At 40.4% G+C, this 21,061-nt stretch overlaps 2 protein-coding genes across 2 annotated transcripts; both read right to left on the bottom strand.

Moving 5' to 3' along the window:
• Positions 1-949: 949 nt before the first annotated feature.
• LOC133001968 (leukocyte surface antigen CD53-like) lies at positions 950-6,316 on the bottom strand. The gene is made up of 8 exons (XM_061071694.1): positions 6,238-6,316; positions 5,492-5,594; positions 4,794-4,982; positions 4,413-4,487; positions 3,802-3,912; positions 3,578-3,685; positions 2,816-2,899; positions 950-2,172 (listed from the first exon to the last, which is right to left on the bottom strand). The coding sequence occupies exons 2-8, from the start codon at positions 5,552-5,554 to the stop codon at positions 2,104-2,106; spliced, it is 699 nt and encodes a 232-aa protein (XP_060927677.1). The 5' UTR covers positions 5,555-5,594; positions 6,238-6,316; the 3' UTR covers positions 950-2,103.
• A 1,015-nt stretch (positions 6,317-7,331) lies between these two features.
• lman2lb (lectin, mannose-binding 2-like b) lies at positions 7,332-20,288 on the bottom strand. The gene is made up of 8 exons (XM_061071199.1): positions 20,076-20,288; positions 19,331-19,449; positions 17,326-17,443; positions 16,225-16,307; positions 15,682-15,843; positions 14,075-14,189; positions 13,202-13,324; positions 7,332-11,234 (listed from the first exon to the last, which is right to left on the bottom strand). Exons 1-8 carry the CDS (start codon positions 20,278-20,280, stop codon positions 11,092-11,094), a joined length of 1,068 nt encoding a protein of 355 aa, XP_060927182.1. The 5' UTR covers positions 20,281-20,288; the 3' UTR covers positions 7,332-11,091.
• Positions 20,289-21,061: the final 773 nt, after the last annotated feature.

Here is a 21,061-nt window from a genome sequence, read left to right as displayed (position 1 = left end):
ATGTTTTGTGTGCACACAACAGCAGCGTGAAGATAAATATAGGATGAATATAGCTCAAGCGTTTTTTCTCTGATGACCAGGTGAGTTTCTAATGGGGTTTAGCCCTCCCAGTTTTTCTGTTAATCTTTTAGAATAATTATTGGCCACGATGACGGGACAGTCTTTACATTTTTAATGGCCCTATTTACTTTTAATGGCCCCATTTAAAGGTGTATAGCAATTCTCCCGCAGTCATTACTGGTGTTATTTCCCTTCAGTACATTTCTCCCTGTCCCAGCTGTGCCACAAGATTAAGAGATATGCGTCAAACATGTCAGATATTAAATGTCACTGTGCAACAACACACTTTGAGTCTGGCCAAGGGTGAAGGGTGTGGGGGTGTTTGTGAAAACATCTCAGGAGAAATCAGCAGGGACATCAATCCGGCCCGATATCACAACACACAGGGACTTTGTTGATTTTGTTGCTGTGACATAGATATAAATCCAGCCACAAGCGGCCTATCAGGAGAAGCTTTCAAATAATCAGCGTCATTATCAAGTCCTCCACTCTGCCTCAGGCTTTAACTGCCTCCTGCGACGTGAGCTCAAAGAGTGGAAGCTCACTGCCGATGCAAGGCTATCATCGGCAGAGGAAGCATACGTACAAAGTTCCACTAGCCAGCCACCCAGCAGGGGCTGTCTTTTTAGCCACCACAGCAGCTCTCTGGACAATGTAACACTGCTTTCACATGATAATGTCTCATTTGGGGGTAAACAACCTTTCATGAGAAAGAAACCCATGAATGACAATGTTGTTCATATTTTACAACATTGAATTTACGGAATTTCCTACATGTAACACTCCCCATGGCAGACATTAGCTATGAAATAGTTCTTGGAAGCTACTGAAGATTGCTTCTAAAAATAAGACTTGCTTTCACAGGAAGAAATATCACACAAACAGAAACGACTGAATCAGCATTTGTGGTTTATTGTGCAGAGGCAAAAAATACTCACGTTTAACTTATTTATTTTTCAATTGCTAAAACGAATGACGTTATTATGTGTAACTTCACCTCTAAATAACCACTGTTCTATGACCAGTTATATAACTGTTCTTTTGATCAAACTTGGCTGTAGCACAGGAAATACCAATCCTCAGTTGTAACCCTATATGCACAAAAGACATACATACATACAGGGACGCACACAAAGTAGGCTCGACAATGAGAAAGTCCCTCACATACACACTAATGAGCAGTTACAGGAAATGTGGCATTCATTCGCACACGTCAGAACTTGCAGCGTTATTGATTATCAAATAGTATAAAAGCTGTAGCACGTTCTAATAAACAAATCCTTCAGAATACGTGTTTTTCATTAAAACTCCCTTCAACATATGGTGCCCAACGTGGGTCTGGTAAAGGGACGCCTGCAGACTGCATCCTGGGCTGGGTCAACACTGGAAAGCGACCGGAAAAAGGTTAGATAATTGATTATTACATTTACAGTCTCCCCCAGACCCAGGAGCAGTGAGTTGCGTCTAAACCTTTCCAGAAAATAACCTAAATATTTTGTTTAATAAATAATAAATAAATATTTGATAACGAATCGATGATAGTTGAGAGAGGCTTGCACTCACACAAAATGGTCCCCAAACAGTGAAAATAATAAACATAAAAAAACAGGCGAATCTATTTTGCGTGTTTTAGCATATTTGAGGCAGGAGTCAAAATAAAAAATAAAAAGGTTAGCACGTAGGAGAAAATGTTAGAAACCCTACAAATAATTAAGGGTAAAATAATGATCAAGGTTTTTTGGGGGGGACTTTCTCTACCTCTAGTTTGTTCAACATTTTATTTAAGTCCAATATACCAGGGAGAGGAGGTGTCAACGTTATCCCCATCACATTTGATGGTCTGTCACCTCATATGCCATAATTAAAAGTAATAATTAGCAGCCAGCCTCTTGATTTATTTTGGGTCGAAAAGATAGCAGTTTCTTCTGCTGGCTAACTTTAGTTTTATACAAGTTTATAGTCAAGTTTATATAGGGAAAGGCAACATGTTAACATGCAGAAAGTCACTGTACATTGCAGATATCATTTATTGAATCCCTTTTTTTACTCGTAACCCAGTCCATGTCGACTGAAGCGGCAAAAGACAGGGATGGTGATACACAGACAGATAAACTGTGAATAAAGAAAAATATAGTTTAGTGTCAAACAGCAAAAATACTAAAGACAACAATATATTAAAGATAATAAGACAAACAGAGAAAGAATATAATGTACATTTTTCTAGGGGTAGAGTACAAGTAATCAAACAGTTATACTAATTTACAGAACAGAATTAGTCACTGGGCAAAGAAAAAACTCTTCAGTTGTACTGTTGTAACTTTGATGAACTCAGTCTTGAGGGTTTTTCTGGATCTAGATTAAATATGTGCCTAGAAACATTGCTCCAAATTAATTCTAATTTCTCAAATGTTAACAAGTTGCCACAGTGTTTATAAATATGGATGAAGTGTGAAGAGGCCAAAGGCTTAATCAATACTTTTACTTTGAAAACCGCATGGTCAAACTAAAACACTGTGTCAACACTGGGCATTCACATGCATGACCGCATGTCACAGGTTGCTCAAATAAAAGCTTGTCTCCTACACATGTAATCAGTTGTGTCATTGTAAAATGCAGAATTGAACAGAAGAACAGCTGGACAGTACCTTCTGGGACAGCTTGTACTGGGATGTATGAAATATAAAGTGCAGTACGTCTCAAAGTTTAAATCAGGTCTTATAATGAGGAGAAGAATGTATGGCTGAATGAACTGTACCTGTATGATAAACAAAGTGACAACACCAGCGGCTGTGTTCAGATAGGTTCTTGCAAACCAGTCCTTCAATTTGTGGAGACAACCCTGAAAGACAAAATTCGCACAGTTCTTCTTTATTTATATAGCTTTAAAAAAGGTTTGCCATTCGGCTGGAATCCCTTGGTTCAGAAAAGATGCACAGTCCGTGGATGTCAATGTGAGAGTGAATATTTGTTTGTCTCTATATGTTGGCCCTGTAGTACAATGGTGACCCGTCCAGGGTGTACCTTGCCTCTGGAGGACAACTTAGAGACCGGAGTCAGAAAAATCCAACTTCGTGTTGTGGAAGTGACCACATGAGGTAATGCCAAAGAATAGAATATGCAATATTCAGTATACTATAGAGAGATATGCGGTATATTTCATGCTCTGCAAAGTCTGGTGTGGGTCTCCTGTATCTATGGCCTACAGCACCACAAGAACATCTATGGGGAGTTAATGGCTAGAGAACAGGAAGCTGGAGGGGGCTTCATGCACACACCCTCAGTGATCATTCTCAAACAGATAGCACTAGCAGCAAATAGTGTGTTGAAGGCTGAACATATGTTATTTTGGCTAAGTTAGAAGCAGCCACCAGAAGGAAAAGGTGTTTTTTTCTCTCTTTTCTAATAGCAGTTGTAAATGTATTTCTCAAATAACTTAGTATAGCCTGGCTCAAAGCTCATACTCAAAGAGCTCATACTCAAGTTTGTCGGTCCTGGCGTTAGACAGGGTGTGGGTTACCTCTTGCCAGTTGGTTTGGATGGGGCTGCTGCAGGGGTCCTTGACACAACACGAGGATGGGATATTCCCCTTCCAGTCAGACACACCATGAACTCCACAGCAACTAAACTGTACATACAACACACCTCAATGTAATGAAGATATTTTATTTTGACAGGGCAAAGTGAATGACTAAAACTCCTAATGACTAAAAGACCATGACAGAGATGTGGTGCATCATTTACCAGGTCCTGCAAAGCGTCAAAATCCTCTTTAATGGTCATGTTTGCCTCTGGACTGGACTCTCTGTAGATCTCCAGGCTTTGCATCAGGTCTTTCTCAAAGTATGAGTCAATCTGCAGAACAGAGACAGGATATACGTTATTACCTGTGATGTGCTGCTGCCTGATGGACTTCTGAGACAATGGCCTCCGGGTTTGACAGCAGCATGTGCTGGCAGAGAGGCCAGCGGCAGTGTGTGCGTAGGCCTCTGTCATGAAGCTGAAGATATATCCTTTGAGATCTAGCACTGACTGATCGGGATAAAACAGGAAGTGCAGGGAAGGCATCGCCACTCTGATGCTATTCACTGATTGAATGTACAGAGTCATTGATGAAAAATTAACAGCCATGATTGTCAGTAGAAGCCTTTCTGGAAATTACTCCAGTGGTTTTGTCAGGTTGTGTCAATGAATCCCATCCCCAGAGCCATGTCGCTGGCTGGTTACCAACTCTCATGTGACGATATACAGTCGACCACACTGTTTTAGGTCGTATTTTTGACATTATATATGTCTATATAAACCTATATAAATGTATTTTTCTATAGGCTGTATGTACATGACATGCCTCCTACCTCTCTGCTATAGACGAAGAACACACAGGCCATGGCCAGCTCCACCAGCAGCAGAAGAAACAGCAGGAAGAAAAACTGAAATCAAATCAGGTTCAAACGTGAGTGAGTTTGAATAATCTGTGCTGTCGTTTAGTATTTAAACTTGAGTTTGGCAACGCAGACGTTATATCTCTATTTTCATGTTTAATCCTTATTTCTTTTGCCATTGCAGGACTAGCTGAGTTTTCATGCCTTCTTTTACTCTGCATATGACAAGAACCTGGAGTCTTAAGTAACATTAAGTCTTATTTATAATAATCAGGCAATCATCCTTTTGATGCAATAAAGTAAAAAGCTTACTTATAGACACATTGATGAGCTAATGACTTGTTTCATACTCACACTGATGAGCATGCAGCGGTTCTCCTTCATGCCTCCCAGCACGCCTAAATAACACACACAGGTAACGATGGTGCCAGTGACCACCAGAGTGTTGGCGGGGTAGATGGGCCAGAAGGTGGTGATAAGGGAGGCGAACCTGGAGTTCATCATCTGGTATTCTCCGAAAGCCACCACGAAGGCACCGCACAGCTCCAGCACAGAGGAGAGAGAAGTAACCTCACACCATCATTCTGGATTTACATACACACACTATGATCCTACACTAGAGGCCAGGATGACCACGAATCCTTACCATTGAGGGTTTCAATTCTCATCCGGATTCATTTAATTTCCACAAGACAACATCTTTTAACCATTCAGCCAGGATATCATGCCCGTTGCTGCTTTTACTCAAGAGTCCCCAATTTAAAGGAGGCAATATACTTAATTGCAGAAATCTCCTTTCAAAGTGTGCAAGATCTTTACCTGTGACACCAAAGTTCTCTTCAACATTAAAGGTAATTGAGTAATTAAGTTTATAATAGCAGAAGAGAAATCAGAATATAATATTTTATAGATAATACACAAGTATCCTTATTGGGATATTATAAAAAAACCTGAAAAAAATATCCGATTTGACACCTCACATTAAGGACTTTACATCCTTTGCTTTAAGGAGGCATGACAGCAGTCAGTGTTCTGGCTCCTCACCCACCTACCCAGCAGAGAAAGTGGAGAGTGACCAACAGAGTTTTCAGGCAGTTTACACAGGAGCGATTCATCTTCCCTGATGATCCTCCACTGTCAGAGGAGATTTGGAATCTGAAAGAGAAGAGAAGTGGACGTGATGTTTATTAAAACACAGTGTAGAGCACGTGGCAGTGAGGCTGATAGACTTGTTAAAGACCAGGGGGACTGCTGCTCCTCTTGGTGGCAGTGTTTACAGGACACCACTGTTTGATATGAAAACACTCAGCCATGAGGCACAATGGACACTGGTGACCTATTCCGACTCCAGTTAATCATTATTACCCTGCTCTTATCTCCACATGGACCATTTTACAAGTTTGGACCTGAATATCCAAGAATGTTTCATTTAAGCAGCTTGTCATTAACAGTTTACATATTCTGCAGTCATCTTAAATATTCAATTCATTTTCTAGTTTGATTTAATGTCAGTTGTTAGTTTGAGAATCTATATTTCTATAATTTTATAATAAACTCATACAGCTCATTTAAAACATAAAGAAGCCTGAATGCATTATTGATATTGCATAACACATTTGAAGTCAAGCCGAACTGATTTCTTTTTCTTTGTTTTTCTGTGTTGATCTTCACAAATACAGCCGGTGTTTACACTTTTATACAGACATTTATAAATTCTTACTGTCTTTACAGTGAGGAACTCCTGAAACCCATTTACCCATGATATAGAAAAAATGTTTGGAATAGCCTGAGGACTTACCTTAACCACACCGGATCTTGCAATACTTCAGTGACAGATGCTGTGCGCAGTATATTGGTGCTGTCCCCACCATTCCCAATGTTCAGTGACGACAGACAGGTATGAGGAGGAAGAGAAATAAAAGGGAGGAGGAAAGACAACTGAGAGCTCCGTCTATCAACAGTGAAGAGGAGGGGCGTCCACTCCTGGCAATAGCCGAGTCAGTGTCAGGAACCAAATATCAACATGAACTTCTCACATCAGTTCGTCCAACTCCTTCCCTTCCTCTGGTTGAACACTCAAGCATGTTTAACACATTACTCAACTAAAAGTTCCAAAAACACATGTTGAGCATGAGTGAATGAGTGTAGACTGATGGAGAAAATAGCCATTCGAAGCATTTACAATTAAATCTGCAACTGAATGAAGTGAGGGCTCTAAATCTGACTCCGCTGTACACATACAGTACAAAATCAGTCTACAGCTTTTGAAACAAATCTAGTCCTGCTGTAAATCCTCCTTTATGAAGGTTATAATGTTCAGTTTGTGTTTAAACAGTTTTACATTCAACTGTATGGCCTTTTGAAGAATGCATAGCTTTCTCTGCTGTTGTGTAGCTGCACTGCAGCGCACACACACAGGTTTAAAAGCTTTATTTTACCCTTATACCTGAACCATGACGAGGGCCTAATCCTAACCTTAACCAGGACCTCAGGAATGACGTTTTGCCTCATTAGGACCAGGCTTTGGTCCCAATGTGGTCAACTGGTCCTGAGAATATCAATGTTTAAGTTGCATGTACGTGCACACACTCTTTGTGAGGACACTGATTGACATCCCCTTTCTCCTTAGCCTAAGCATCATAACTAAATACCTACACCCCATTTAACAAAGTAAAACTTTATCTTAAGTCTAACCTAGACTTAATTCTGGCTTAAACACTGGAAACAACTCAAGATGTTCCGACAGGGAACTGGCAACAATGTCCTCAGATTCAAAGTGATCACATCTGAGACACATCAAGATGATGTGTCTGTACTTGTTAACATCTAAAGCATGTATAAATACATGAGATATTTTCTGCGGAAAAAGAAAAATAAGGAAACATTACAACATGAGATAAATCCCAGAAACTTTTACTGAAAAACATTCAAACACAGGAGCAAAAACAACAAATGATCTTCACTTACAGTTTGTCTAAAACAAGTGTTTTGATTTTACAAATTAGGATTTGCTGAACATTACTATATAAATAATTAGAGCCGTTTGCCACAATGTTGGCTCATGAATTAAATCATTGCGACAAACAGCTTGACTTTCATAAGACAATTAAAAAAACCTACACAGACAATTTGAGGAAACGTGAAATAACAGTCTGAAGAGCTTCAAGAGGCAGGTAGTGGAGCTTTAACTCCGAGCATGAACATGACATTAGCTACTGATTGATATGCTTTCAAACAGCAGGAACCAAAATGACATATGCAAGAACAAATAATACAACAAACAAGATCCCAGAGGTGTTGCTGGATGTTGAATAAAGCAAAATGTCACAGAGGAAAAAAAGGCTCTGCATTCTTCAAGCACATAGACTGTCAGACCAGCATGTATCAATTCTTCATCAGGGTCCCTGAAGAATGAATAATCATTTTAATAGAAAAAATAGATTAATAACAAAAAATTCACCTGAAGATGGAGTGCCTTCATTTCTTTCCACACGATTATCTACAATATTCATTAATCAGCCGGACCTGAGGGATCTTGTTTTTTGTGCTTCTACCTGCCTCAATAAAGATAAGCTGTTCGCTCAGCTGGAGTTCTGCAGCACCTCCTCCCTTCTTTTCTACACAAGCACATGGAAATCTCCCTACATGTTAACACTCTTACAAACATGTTGCTGTAAATAAGAAGCAGCGCTATTCATCTGCCTCCTTGTATCTGCATCATGTGCTAATGTCAGTCAGTGACATTAGTGACTGTTGTGCTGGTGCTGTTTTAACCTGTTGAGTGAACTTTAGATTTATAAGTGCATTTGCAATTCCAGGGAGATTTTCACACGCGACAGTAGTTTTGCACTTTCTTCTTCAGTTTTTTTTTATCCTCCTCTAAGTGAACATGATCATTTTGTTTAGAAGAATCGCACAAAACGGATGGAGAAGTGTTGATGTATCTTTAAGCTTAAAACACAGGAGCTGTTACCGGACTCGGTTTGCCTTAAAGTAAAGTCTGCATCATCCTGTGACTCAGCCATGACTAACACCACAACTACTCATATACAAAAATGAAAACCACTAAAGCTGATGTTCAAGTCATTCTGCAGCAGGGAGGAAATTTGAAATATGCAGATGTAAAGGAGACATATTGTTCTCATGTTCAGGTTCATGATTTTGATTTGAAAAGGTTTACATGCTCTAAAGTTCACTTTACTCCTACTGTCAGTTACTGCAGGTCCTCTTTTCAGATTCTGTTTGGGGTTAGCACCTGACTCCTAAGGCCCCCCCCCCCCAGGTAAACACACAAAATGTCTCCTTTAACACATTACAATGAATTGCCTCAAGCGATTTAAGTGACAGTTGAGCTTGAAGGCTCCAGGTCTGTAAATTAATCGAAGTTTGTGGAGTCAGACAGAAGTGAGCTAAGACCTTTGCAGCCCACACGTCATCTCTGACTGAGGCTCCAGGTCTGAAGTGACTCCAGGCTCCGACTGTACACAGGCTGTTTTCATGACAGACACTTCGACATGTCATAGCAAGAAAGCTAAATGAATGATGCCTGAATTCCATTTAGCTGCTTCAGTGTCAGGGCCCTGGTATTGTGCATGTTGCCTCAGTGTCACACTGTCATGCTTTTAACAGAGCCGCTGTCTGTTCAGTAACTGCTCACCTTTACCTGCTGTCAGTTAAAATGGCTGCTGTGAAAAAGGCCTGTTTGGAACCTGACCAGTGGATGTGGCTCTGTCACCTCTCTGCATGTCCACACACAACGTTACAAGTGCTGGTTTGGGCTTTTGTTCAAATCAACACATTGCTGCCTGTTAATGACACAAATATTTATAATTATTTTGCCTTTACTTCACTAATTGTGATGACTTTAGGTAGCACCCTGTCCCTTCTCTAGATCTCCAGGGAAACTTCCAGATGATATTGTCCAATAGTTTGACTTCAGTCGGATTTTCAATGGATGTATAAATGTGTGGACACGCTGATCTGTAAATATGTGTCCTCTTACGTGGCTGCTCCACTGTCACTTTGCCTGTCTGCAGTTGACCTGATGCTCCGCCCTGATTACAGAAACAAAGCTCCTCATTTACACAGCAGTGAAGAAACAGATCACAGTAACCAGTTCCCTTATTTGCCTGTACAGCAGTGGTGAGGGAGCTCCAGCCACTGGACACCAAGTGTAAGGCACGAGCTTGTATTGCATAATTTGAACAAATAAATCACAGGTTACACTCCTAAACAATAAACAGCATTCATATATACTTTACTCTAACGCAACAACATAATCCTGCATATGGCTATCAAATTCACAGTGCATTCCAGATTTAAATTCTAAAGCAACATAATGAATGAATTAGTTCATAACATATTGAAATAGTTAGATGAGACGTTGATACAATTCAGTGCCACAGAGAATGTTAGGGATTTTTTAAAAGACAGTGGTGACAAGTATTTCTTAGCGCAAGCTACAACAGCAGCTAAGAAGTGTAAGTAACTTTAGAGAGTGACTGAAGCCAAATCCTCTGAGATGAAATTAAGGGGGAACTAAAAACTCCAGAAAGAGCTGGAATATAAAGTAAGACCTTGTGTTTATTGGTCCGAGCTAGGCACTTAAACAGCACTGGTAACTCCGATAGCTCTATTAATGTACAACATATTATGAGGTGTCATTGGTCGTACATTTAAAAAACAGCCGGGTTAAACCCAATTGTCACACGAGCTGATCATAGTGCTTCGCTGGCTTTTATAAGGTGCTCTCTATGCATGGAGGAGCTTCTATGGTGCAGCAAGAATCTGCAGTGATCCACTGGTTGACTGGTCTGCACAGCAGCTAAGAGTCAGATCAAAGCTGCACGCTGGCAGCACCAAGTGGCAGTAAGAGGTAACTAGACTTCTGTACCAAAAAAACCTGTGAAATGGTGACAGTAAACACAGCATCTGATTTTGTAGAGGATTTACACATTTTTGTTCGGCTGAAATCTACAGTATGTCAGGAAGTGCGATGGGATTCTTCAACCCACTGTGCTTTAAGTTGAGATGAACATATTTGAACTTGTTTTTACAAGGGCAGCTTTATCTTGTCCGTCTCCCACTACATTAAAGTTGTTTTCAGACATGATTTCAGGGAGAACTCCGGAGTATTGGGTGTGGACATTCTCCAGAGGATACCTTTCAATTGCACAACACAGCAAGAGATTCTCTGCTCAGAAACTTTCGCAGCAGCAACAAATTTATGCAGGATTCAGGTGAGGGGTGGAGCAGCAGACAGAGGCAGGAAGTTTTTGTTAACAGCACGTAAACATCGGCTATGATCACAAAATCTCTCTTGACATGTGTCTTCTACGACTACGACGGACAATCGCCTTCACACATTCACCTCCTCCGGAGAAATTTCAGAGAATCTCCAGAGTTCACTACACGTCTGAAAGCAGCTTTAAAGAATATTCTACAGCTGGCTTACCTGTTCATGATCTCTTCACCTGTACATCTCGGCTAATTTCTGTTTCTGTTTCTGGGCTTCAGACCCACGAGGTTTTTCACTCATTGTTCATTTGATTGTATAGTTTCAGTAAAGCTGTGGCAAGTCTTGTCATTGTTGTCATGTCTGTTGATAAAGCAACAAACATTCTGAAAACCTACACGGATCATTGCTTCCTGATCAGTAGAAGCGTTTACGCCTCTTTTCTGTCCAGCGTCCGTAAAGCACCAGCCCTATCACTGCCAGCACACCCAGGCCCATGATGGAGAAGAGGAGGGTGAAGAAGATCTGGACTTTGCTCATCCCTTCCTCCTGGATAACAACTGCAAAGACAGAGGATGACAGACTGATTATCAAACAGACCGCACCAGGTGTCATGCTCAGCTCGTACAACCACTTCATGATGAGGAGTTTCTAACAGTTTGCAGGTTTGTTTTGTCACTTTAGTTTTTTTTCAATATTGACTGTTTAACATTTACCGCTGCAAGTTTTATATCATTGAAAAATACCTTTATACAAGGTTGTCCAAAATATTTTTATATATTTGAGAGTTATGACTTTTTTTCTTGTTATTACCAGTTTTGTTATAAGAAACCTCTCTTGTCATATTAAACTATATTTATTTATGTACCTTTTCACAAAATCCACATACCTCATTAAAACAAATTTGCCTTGTTATAACCCAAGTTGCTATGTTTTCTAAAAACAAATTAAAAATTTGCTATAATGAGAAAAATAACCAATCAGTGCCGAAAACAGAAATATTGTAATCAACAACAGCAAGGAAATGTTATACCTGATCATCAAAATGATCCTGTCATTATTGGGACGAGACATCAAAATCCCAATCCCTAAACTGTAGTAGCCCATCAGCTGCTGTTTTCTAGGTCTAAAGTGAACATTGAAATACAAAGCTCCTTAAAGAGCATCGAAAAGACATGGAAACTGAAATATCTTTAATTCTGTGGCTAAACTCCATCTGCTGATGATTGTGTTACATATAGTGAAGAAATTGTTAGTATTTTTTTTTTTTATTCAAGGTATAGTCGGACGACCTGCTCGCTTATCAGTCTCTTCTCTCCTCTTTTTCTGCCTCTATTTCTGCAGCCAAAAGCACTTTTTACCAAACTGCAATTCAATCCTCATTTTCGAACCCCAAAAACCTCTTCTCTATCTTTTCCAACCTCCTTGACCCCCCCAGTCCCACTCCTCCTTCCTCACTTCTACCAAGCCACTTTGTCAACTACTTTACAAAAAAAATAAATGACATACGCTCTTCATTTTCTGATCCTCCTTCTATAACTACATTTCCATCATCTTCATCCCCTTCGCTTTCCTCTTTCACCTCCCTGTCTCCCATCAAGTTCTTACCTTGGTAACCTCCGCCCGCCCGACCACCTGCCCCCTTGACCCCATCCTCTCTCACATTCTCCAGTCTATCGCTCTTCACCTTCTTCCTTTTCTCACCCATCTTATCAACACTTCCCTGTCAACTGGCTGTTTCGCTAATTCTGAAGGAGGCAGGAGTAAATCCTCTCCTGAAGAAACCCACCCTTGACCCGTCTGCAGTAAATAACTACAGACCTGTCTCTCTTCTTCCCTTTGTTTCCAAAACACTCGAGCGAGCTATCTTTAATCAACTCTCCTCCTATCTGAACCACAATAACCTTCTTGACCCTCATCAGTCTGGTTTCAAGGCAGGTCACTCAACTGAGACTGCCCTCCTTGCTGTCTCTGAGCAACTTCACACTGCTAGAGCAGCCTCTCTCTCCTCTGTCCTTATCCTTCTAGACCTCTCTGCTGCACTTGACACAGTGAACCACCAGATCCTTATTTCCTCCCTTCAGGACCTGGATGTCTCAGGCTCTTTTTACCAGGGTAAAAAGTGCTTTTGGCTTCAGAAATAGAGGCAGAAAAAGAGGAGAGAACAGAATGATAAGCAAGCAGGTTGTCCGACTATGCCTTGAATAAAAAATTAAAAAAATTAAAAACATAAAAAAAACTAAAAAATACTAACAATTTAGTAGCACTTAAATGGCACACATTTATAGTACTTTGTAGTTTTGCGTTATTTTTGAAGAAATTGTACTTTCTTGATTCTTGTTGTTCTTGGTTTGTACCCTCGGGGTTGAATGCACTTATCGTAAGTCGCTTTGGATAAAAGTGTAAGACATACAGAGCCCAAAACACTCATCTTTCCAGTATGTGGATTATCACTAAACAAATATAAAATAACCAACCATCAAGTCACCCATAATATGTGAGAGCTGAGGCAAGGTAGTGTGTCTACCTTGAAACTGTTCCATGTTGTCAACTCTGGGAATGATGACCTCCTCCTCCAGCTCCTTCTCCTCCTCTGGAGTCCTCTCTACTGTCAGCTGGTACAGCTTCATGGAGATGAGGTCATGGTTATCTACAGCAACACAGGTCAGCACAGTTTCAGTTATAAACACTTGAAGAAAGCCTTCACACAAAAGTGCAGGTGTGTGTGTGTGTGTGTGTGTGTGTGCCCGTCTCTATAGCTCACAAAAACTGACAATCACATGTATATAGTTATTAATCAATGATGTTGGATCACAAATTCGAATCTATCAGCTCACAAAATAATTTGTATAGTCTGGGTAACTTAACTGTGCAACATCTTATAATGTGCAAGGAAGTATAGCGTCTGAAGTCACAAGATGCCGAAGGCAGCTTGTTACAGTTTCAGATTATATTATTGACTATATCTATTAGAAAGTTAAAAAAACAAACATTTCTCTACACAGAAGACTCATTTAACACAATGACTGACGTTAACTTTATGTACATTTCAAATGTTGCCCCTTTTTTCACAGTGATCTTCTTTCTGCATGTTCTGCAGACACGGTGAACATTTTGGTTCTGAGCTCTTATAAAACCATAATATGACCACACTTACTCAAAGTGGTCTTATCAGAAGACTGAAAAACCTCAGTTACACAATCTGCTTTACGCTGCTTTCCATCATGTTTTCACTGACACAAAACAAACCCAAGTTGTATACTGCATCTGGGAGACTGTTGCTAATGCTGATTAATGCTGGAGTTTTTCAAAGCACAGTTTTAATAATAAATCCAATTTGAACTGTTGGGAAATTTATTGTGGTAATTGTTTCATCCCTACTTGCGATGAATCTTCATACCTGATAAGTCTCCAGTGGCAGAGGAGGCTCCAAAGAAGTATCCTGTAGGTAGCCGCAATCCTGTGATGTCAGCACAGTTTGTCCATTCCTGCTTACCTTCTGCATCCACCATGAGCTGGAGGGACAAGGAAGAGTCAGCATGAAACACTGATGAACACTGATGCTAGGAATGGTCTTTAGTGACTTTCATAGATTTTTCTTCATTATCAGTGTTACTGTTGTAGATTATAACATGACTACGTAATATTTAACGACAAATACCCCGTAGCTCAGACTGTTTAAAACCCCACAGAACATTTGTATAGAGCCTGAGGATACAACTCACAGACACTTTGCATACAATCTGAGAGTTTGAGATATAAAAGGAGGACTGAAGCTGCCTTCAGACACTTCACCAGAGGAGGTGTATGTGTTAAAGCTAATGTCAGAGTGAGAGCCTCCAGAGTTACATTGGACTTTCTCCGCCTGGCACCCACTAATAAAGTCCGTAGAAAGTCCTGAGGAGCCGATGTGAGAACACAGTAGGAGATCCTCTGCAGGATTTCCAATGAGCAAGTGGGGGGTCAATAAAGTTTCGAACACGTGACAGACAAAAGAAAACTCTTTCTCAAGATGAAGAAGCAGTGCCATACATGAAGAAGAAACAGACAAAGATGCCAAGATAGTTTGTGGTGGTAACAGCTGATGCCGTTGTTGATGTGCTGTAAACACAGCAGAATAAATAGGTTACATCCTGCCTCTGCACCAACGCTCATCGGAAATCTGCAGAGAACTTGAGGATGTTGTAAACTGAGCTGAGAATCTCCTGCTGCGTTGTGCATGTGTGAAAGAACTGCAGAGAAAATCCAGACCTAACTCCCTGGAGTTGGTCTGAAGGACAGGTCTGAAAACAGCTGGAGATAAACTGCACAAGTCCAGCTGTATAAAGCTTGTAGGGTCTCAACCAAGGAGACTCAAAGCTGTAACTGTTCCCACAGGGACTTTACACAGTTTAAGAGATTGAACATTTTTCTTAATGAGACATTTTGGTTAAAAAATAAAAAAAATATTTTCACTCTGTCGATGTGAGGTATTAAGTGTAGACTGTTGGATAACTGGTATTGTGATGGAAATCTGAAAATAAAAGAGGGTGAACACCAAATTTGTCTAGTTTAATAGGGCCTTTATGCAGAAATGATCAACACAGAGAGGGATCTCACAGGGATCTCAGAGTGAAGATGGAGAACAGGCAAATGCAAGGATCTTATATGAGAACTAAGGCTGTTTGTCTGAGCCGGTTCAGACTGGCTCTGTAGGCGCAGTTTGAGACAGGAATTAAGACACAGGAAACTGATTTGCATACGTTGCCTTTGAAGATAAAGCAGACGGAAATGAAGTTCTTTGACAGTCAATAAGTAATAGAAAGGTCATAAAGGTTTCAGGTCACAAGCAGTTCAGGTCATAAAAGCCTAAGACAGGTATGCAGGTATGGTTTTGAACTACAAAATAGTTTTTTTCCACTACAGTATCCATTAAATATTACATCTTCAACACAATAAGGTGTGCAAATAGTGGATTCTGACTGAAGCCAAGGTAAACTGTGTAATTTACACTTTAAAGTTTCGTACCGTCAGTCTGTTTTTGGAGTATCTGATGAGGACGAATGTGTCGAAGATCGCATTGCGCACCAAGGATGTGCACCCTCCAAGTTCAGTGCGGCGTCCATCTTGTTCGTGTTGATATGACAAGGTCCCATTCCCCAGCATCACTGATACATATGGGAAAGTCCTCTGAGAGGAAGAAAGGGGAGACAGTCGTCTTTATATGAAGATTCAGAAACGCACACAATCAATCTGTTATTTCGGTTATAATAACACAACAACACCAACAGCATAGACGAATCAAAGCAGATGGATGGAATGAAACGGTGAAGATGGATGGACATTCAGCAGCTCAGAATAAACAGCGGTGTCTGATGCTACCTGAGTTCCAGGTTGTGTCTTCCTCACATTCAAAAAGGGAAGCAGGGAAAGAAATATGACACATTTCTGACATCAGCATAAATAATCTAAATAAAGAGGCAGAGCAAGACTGGCAGGCTGTTGACTGGTATTGTTTAAAACTGTGTTACCCAAGTCAGATTAGGCTGGATGACTCCAGCTGTCACTTACATCGTGGGTCTTGTCCGCATTGAGGTAAGTGTCCATAAATATACCAAGTCCAGTGAACTGGTTCATGTTACCAAATACAGGACCTGCAAAGAAACAGAAATGTACATTAGAGGTCTGAAATACAAAGCAAGTTCAACATACCCATGACATGTAATTATCATCCAGCTTCACTGAGCCCAACAACAGTCGTCTGTATCAGCTCGATAAATCAACCCAGGGTTTACAGAGCATGGTCACATTAAAGTGGGGCCATTTGCAGCATACGACCAATCACAACCCGGAGTCTACAGGCAGCAGAGCAGCACAAACTATAATGTGAAATAAATAGGAGGAACTTAGACGGGAAGTCTTTGCTGCAGATGCAAAATGACAAGCGGGGACTGGGGAAACACTGTGAATGTGTAAGTTTATAAGTTAATAACATCACTGCAAGATCATTACAGCACCAGTAAATATGACTGTAATTACATTTGTGTATTCCATTAAATTATAGCCTTTATTTACAGCCCTGGCAGGGTCAACATGTTCATTGACGGTACTATGACGATTTACCCCAAACCACCATCGTAACGTCAAAAGATCAGAGTTAAACCTAGTGTTACGACGCTAATCACATATTCTGCTTCAAAGTACAGGCCTCAGAGCTCTTCTCACAAAGGTCTGAGCTCATTTTAAGCTCAGCTTAAATTTGACAGCTGAGGCTGATCATAGAGCCAACTGTCGATCAGTCGATTAATTTGTCAACATTGAATAATGCCTCAACACTTTCAATAGCATATTAATCATTGAAATAACTGTGAGTAAAACTTGCCGTTGGTGGTAATACTGGAATCCCTCCACATGGGGCATTAGATAAAAAGCTTTACTGTATGAGATTCACAGAATTTGTAGTTCCGGAGGCTGTCTTATGAACACAAGTTATGTGTACAGAAAATTTAGATATTGTGGTTTTACAAGCTGTTAATGTTAAAGCTGAGAGTGCACAAATGGAGCCATGGCTTGATATCCTACATATGTCTGTACAGGAGATACTGAGATGAAATGAGGAATATAGTATATCTGACTGTGACTGTATAAGGAACCGGCACTGTCTCTTCATACCATTCTGCATGCGATCTCTTGTTAACCAGATGGCCATTCCGTCCCCATTCATATTCTTCCTTCCCAGGCCGTGGATTTTAAAGTGCACCTTTAGCTCCCAATCCCGCAAGAGCAAAGGCTAGAAAGCAAAAGACATAAAGACAAACTGGTTAGTTTTGATGTATGCTATGTGTGATATGCATCCGCCAACATACTAGTAATTTATATAGGCTGAATTAGTCTTATTATATTCTTAGTAAATGAAGACTGCATTATTTTTGTAAAATGCTTACATAATGAGCAATCTTCATTTTAAAGTCATGGTACTAACTGCTGACAATTTTACATTAACAGTGAGGTAGGATATGAGAAGTGTTAACAGCAGGTAGACTGAGCATGTGTGTGAGTTTAGTAGACCTCAGGAGTTGTACACGTGTACACAGGCAACTGGATTGGTTGTGTTTCTTGAAGACGTTTAACCTCTAATCAAAGAGGCTTCTTCAGTTTCATCAGCGGAGCCCAGACCCACTAGCTGATGAAGGTTCAACGACCTGCCTATTTAACATAGCAACTCTCAAATAAGTTGCATTTAGACATGCACATGAACATAATCTCTGCACATTTTCCAGAGGGCTGGATGTAGGGCTGCAACTCACGACTATTCTGATAGTCGATTAGTCACCGATTATTGAAACGATTAATCGACTAATCGGATTATGAATGACACAAATTCTCAATTGCTCTTATTTAGCAAACAGCTTTGAAATTTTGCTTGAGGTTGTTCGAGGCATGTGATGACTGAAAAAACAGGCAATAAAGATTGTTACTTCATTAAAAAAAATGTCTTTTAATAAACTTTGCTGCATATAAGGGTACTGTGACACAAAAGCAAAGACAAATCAAGTTTTTGACCATTTAAAACCAAGGACAGGCAAAGTTCTAATAAAAAAGATAAATTAAAAATCAAGTATCCATTTTTCCTGTTAACAAAAATAACAGGGAAAGTAACAGCAATAAAAACATCAACAAACGAAACTACAGTCTTCTTCTGACCAAATAATTGTGATTAAAAAAAGACGTTTGTCAGGCAATAGGATAACTTTTCGCTTTTAAACTCGTTAATAAAAAGTTTAAACCATATTTTTGTAATGGATGCTAGAATCCTGCGCGCAGGTATATACGTTTATATATAACATCTGACAGAGGCGAGTCCGCATCGTCTCCGTTACGACGTCACACGTGCCTCCTCCTAACATGCGCGTGACCTGCTTCCATGGAGAACAGGTCCGCTGTGCAGATACTGCAGGTAGTTTTTTTCGGGCTGTTACGGGTGAAGTTCTCCCGAACTTTTTACTTTCTGGTGCGCGATGCTGCTCCAGCGGAAGCCGGCAATGCTCCGTGTTTTGACGCTATTGCACATGCGCGACTTTCAGAGATAGGAAGGAAGCGAGATGGCTCACTCCTCAGCTGCTGTCATCAGCACCTCCGGTAAAACGCCGTTTAGTTCCGCTGCGCGGCACGAAAAACACGTGCTGTGACGTAACCAACGAATCATCGACGAGTAAATTCGTCAGCGACTATTCTTGTCATCGATTTTTGTCGACGACGTCGACTAATCGTTGCACCCCTAGCTGGATGTGAGAACGCAAATGTCCAAGTGAGAGGCTTCAGATGATCTCAGGAGTTTCTGCAGCCATTCCAGCCTGCCTCTGTGTGCTGTGCCACCCCTCACCTGAGAGCTCCAGAGATTTCTGTGTTGTGAATGTGTTCCAAGTGAGTGGAAAATCTCCCGTTGCATGTGTGGAAGGAAAACTCCAGAGAAAGTCTGGATCCAGTTGTGAGGACATTCTCCACAGTTCATGTCTGAAAATAGCTATAGAAGATTAGTTACTGAAGAAGCATGTTGGATGAGAGGTGAAAGGACGTCAAGCAATGCAAGCACGTCCAGTTGCCTACCTACATTACTATTGAAGATATGATGACCTGCATGAATTAGAATCTTCACAGGTGGATTTAGTAGACTTACAATTCGACTCCACACGGCTCCCTGCCTGCTCTGCAGGTCGGGGGTCAGCCTCACATGGTCAGGCGTCACCATGGCAGTGCCCATCAGATCCCACTGTGCGGAACTAGAGAAGCCCAACCCTGCAAAACAGTAAAACACTTGTAAACGGTTGAATAGTTCACAGGAAAACCCTCCACACCCACTCGTCTCTGACGGATGACAAAGCAACAGAACAGGTTTCTTCTTCTTGATGTCATAACTGCCTTCATAAATCTCTCTATTTAACTGTATTTTGACATATCAACCATTAATATGAACATTAACAACAATTCCAACTGCAGTTATTATGGTAAAGTCTAGCATTGAACTGCTTGGTGGTGGTAAAGAATCAGAGTTATTACAGTAACTACTATTGTCTGGTGAACAGGGTGTGATCCATGAAACCAGCTGATCTACAACACTTTCAACACAATGATGAGAGAAGTCTCCCACACTGAAGAAAACACTTTGTTCTAGGTACGAGGACAGACCTCATTTAACCGGTTAATGTTAACGAGTTCTTTAATAATATTACTCACTGTGTAATTATAGCTGCTATCCGTTCCTGTATTGTGACATTATGACAGCTCCTTTTAGTTGATGAGTACCTTCAGCAGTTTTAAGAGTACTGATCTAAAGTGAACAGGGATTAGCAGCTAGCCTTGGCTAATGTCCCTGGGTGTAGCGGTGTTACAGCAGCTAATGTGTAGCTGACATTTGGACCTACCACGGTAAGGTTTGGTCAGAGAATACTCCCGCTTCAGAAAGTCCTCCATGAACTCCTGCTCGTCCGCCAGCGACGGGCTCGTCCACACACACACGGCAACAAACAAACATGTTAGTGCTCGGATATTTTTTAAATTAAACATTGGAAATAAAAACCAGCAGCTTCTCATTCGAGTCGGACTGGACTTCTTTAAAGCCGCGACCATCTTTACACACTTCTTCTTCTTCGTCTATTGCTCAATCACTGCTTGTTCCTCTGGGGCTAGTTGGCGGTTAGGTGCATTACCGCCACCTTCTGGACTGGAGTGTGGAGCAGCAGATTGGCAACAAACTGAACAAACCAAAATATAATTATTTTCATTTGGTCATTTGTTACACTATATCCAGAGATGGGCAAAAATACATCAAAATGTATTTTACATCAAAATGTATTTTGATACAAAATACAAAATACCCCTCAAATAAACGTATCAAAATAAAATACAAAATACTGGTGCCAGAAAATCTAACAAAATACAATACATGTATTTTGTATTTAAAATATAAGAAATACTTTTTCTGGATTTTCCATTTTTCTCACAATTTGGTATAGCAGAGCATTCAGGTTTGGGCTATATATAACACAAAGCTCTGGTGAACCCCACAAAAAGGAACAACAGTCACAGAATGTCAGTGTAACTAAGCAAAGCTAAAGACAACAACTTGATTGATTATGTATATACACTACCGTTCAAAAGTTTGGGGTCACCCAGATAATTTCGTGTTTTCCATGAAAACTCACACTTTTTTTTTATCAAATGAGTTGCAAAATGAATAGAAAATATAGTCAAGACATTGAAGGTTAGAAATAATGATTTTAATATGAAATATTAATTTTGTTCTTCAAACTTTTCTTTCGTCCAAGAATGCTCCATTTGCAGCAATTACAGCATTGCAGACCTTTGGCACTGTAGCTATATCGATACATGAGTGATAGTTTCCGGTTGT

This window comes from Limanda limanda, chromosome 5 (assembly GCF_963576545.1).
Source record: "Limanda limanda chromosome 5, fLimLim1.1, whole genome shotgun sequence".
Lineage (NCBI taxonomy): Eukaryota > Metazoa > Chordata > Actinopteri > Pleuronectiformes > Pleuronectidae > Limanda > Limanda limanda.
This window is presented reverse-complemented; position numbering and strand designations above follow the sequence as displayed.

Bases quoted from the DNA above. Each gene is read 5' to 3' on its own strand.
- LOC133001968 (XM_061071694.1), bottom strand. From the start codon at position 5,554: ATGAATCGCTCCTGTGTAAACTGCCTGAAAACTCTGTTGGTCACTCTC. The intron at 3,913-4,412 runs GTAGGAGGCATG...TCTGTTCTGCAG, and splicing joins TCTTCGTCTATAGCAGAGAG to ATTGACTCATACTTTGAGAA. The intron at 2,173-2,815 runs GTACAGTTCATT...CTTTATTCACAG, and splicing joins TCACTTTGTTTATCATACAG to TTTATCTGTCTGTGTATCAC.
- lman2lb (XM_061071199.1), bottom strand. From the start codon at position 20,280: ATGGTCGCGGCTTTAAAGAAGTCCAGTCCGACTCGAATGAGAAGCTGC. The intron at 14,190-15,681 runs GTACGAAACTTT...TTGTCCCTCCAG, and splicing joins ACTCCAAAAACAGACTGACG to CTCATGGTGGATGCAGAAGG. The intron at 11,235-13,201 runs GTAGACACACTA...CTGTCTTTGCAG, and splicing joins CAACATGGAACAGTTTCAAG to TTGTTATCCAGGAGGAAGGG.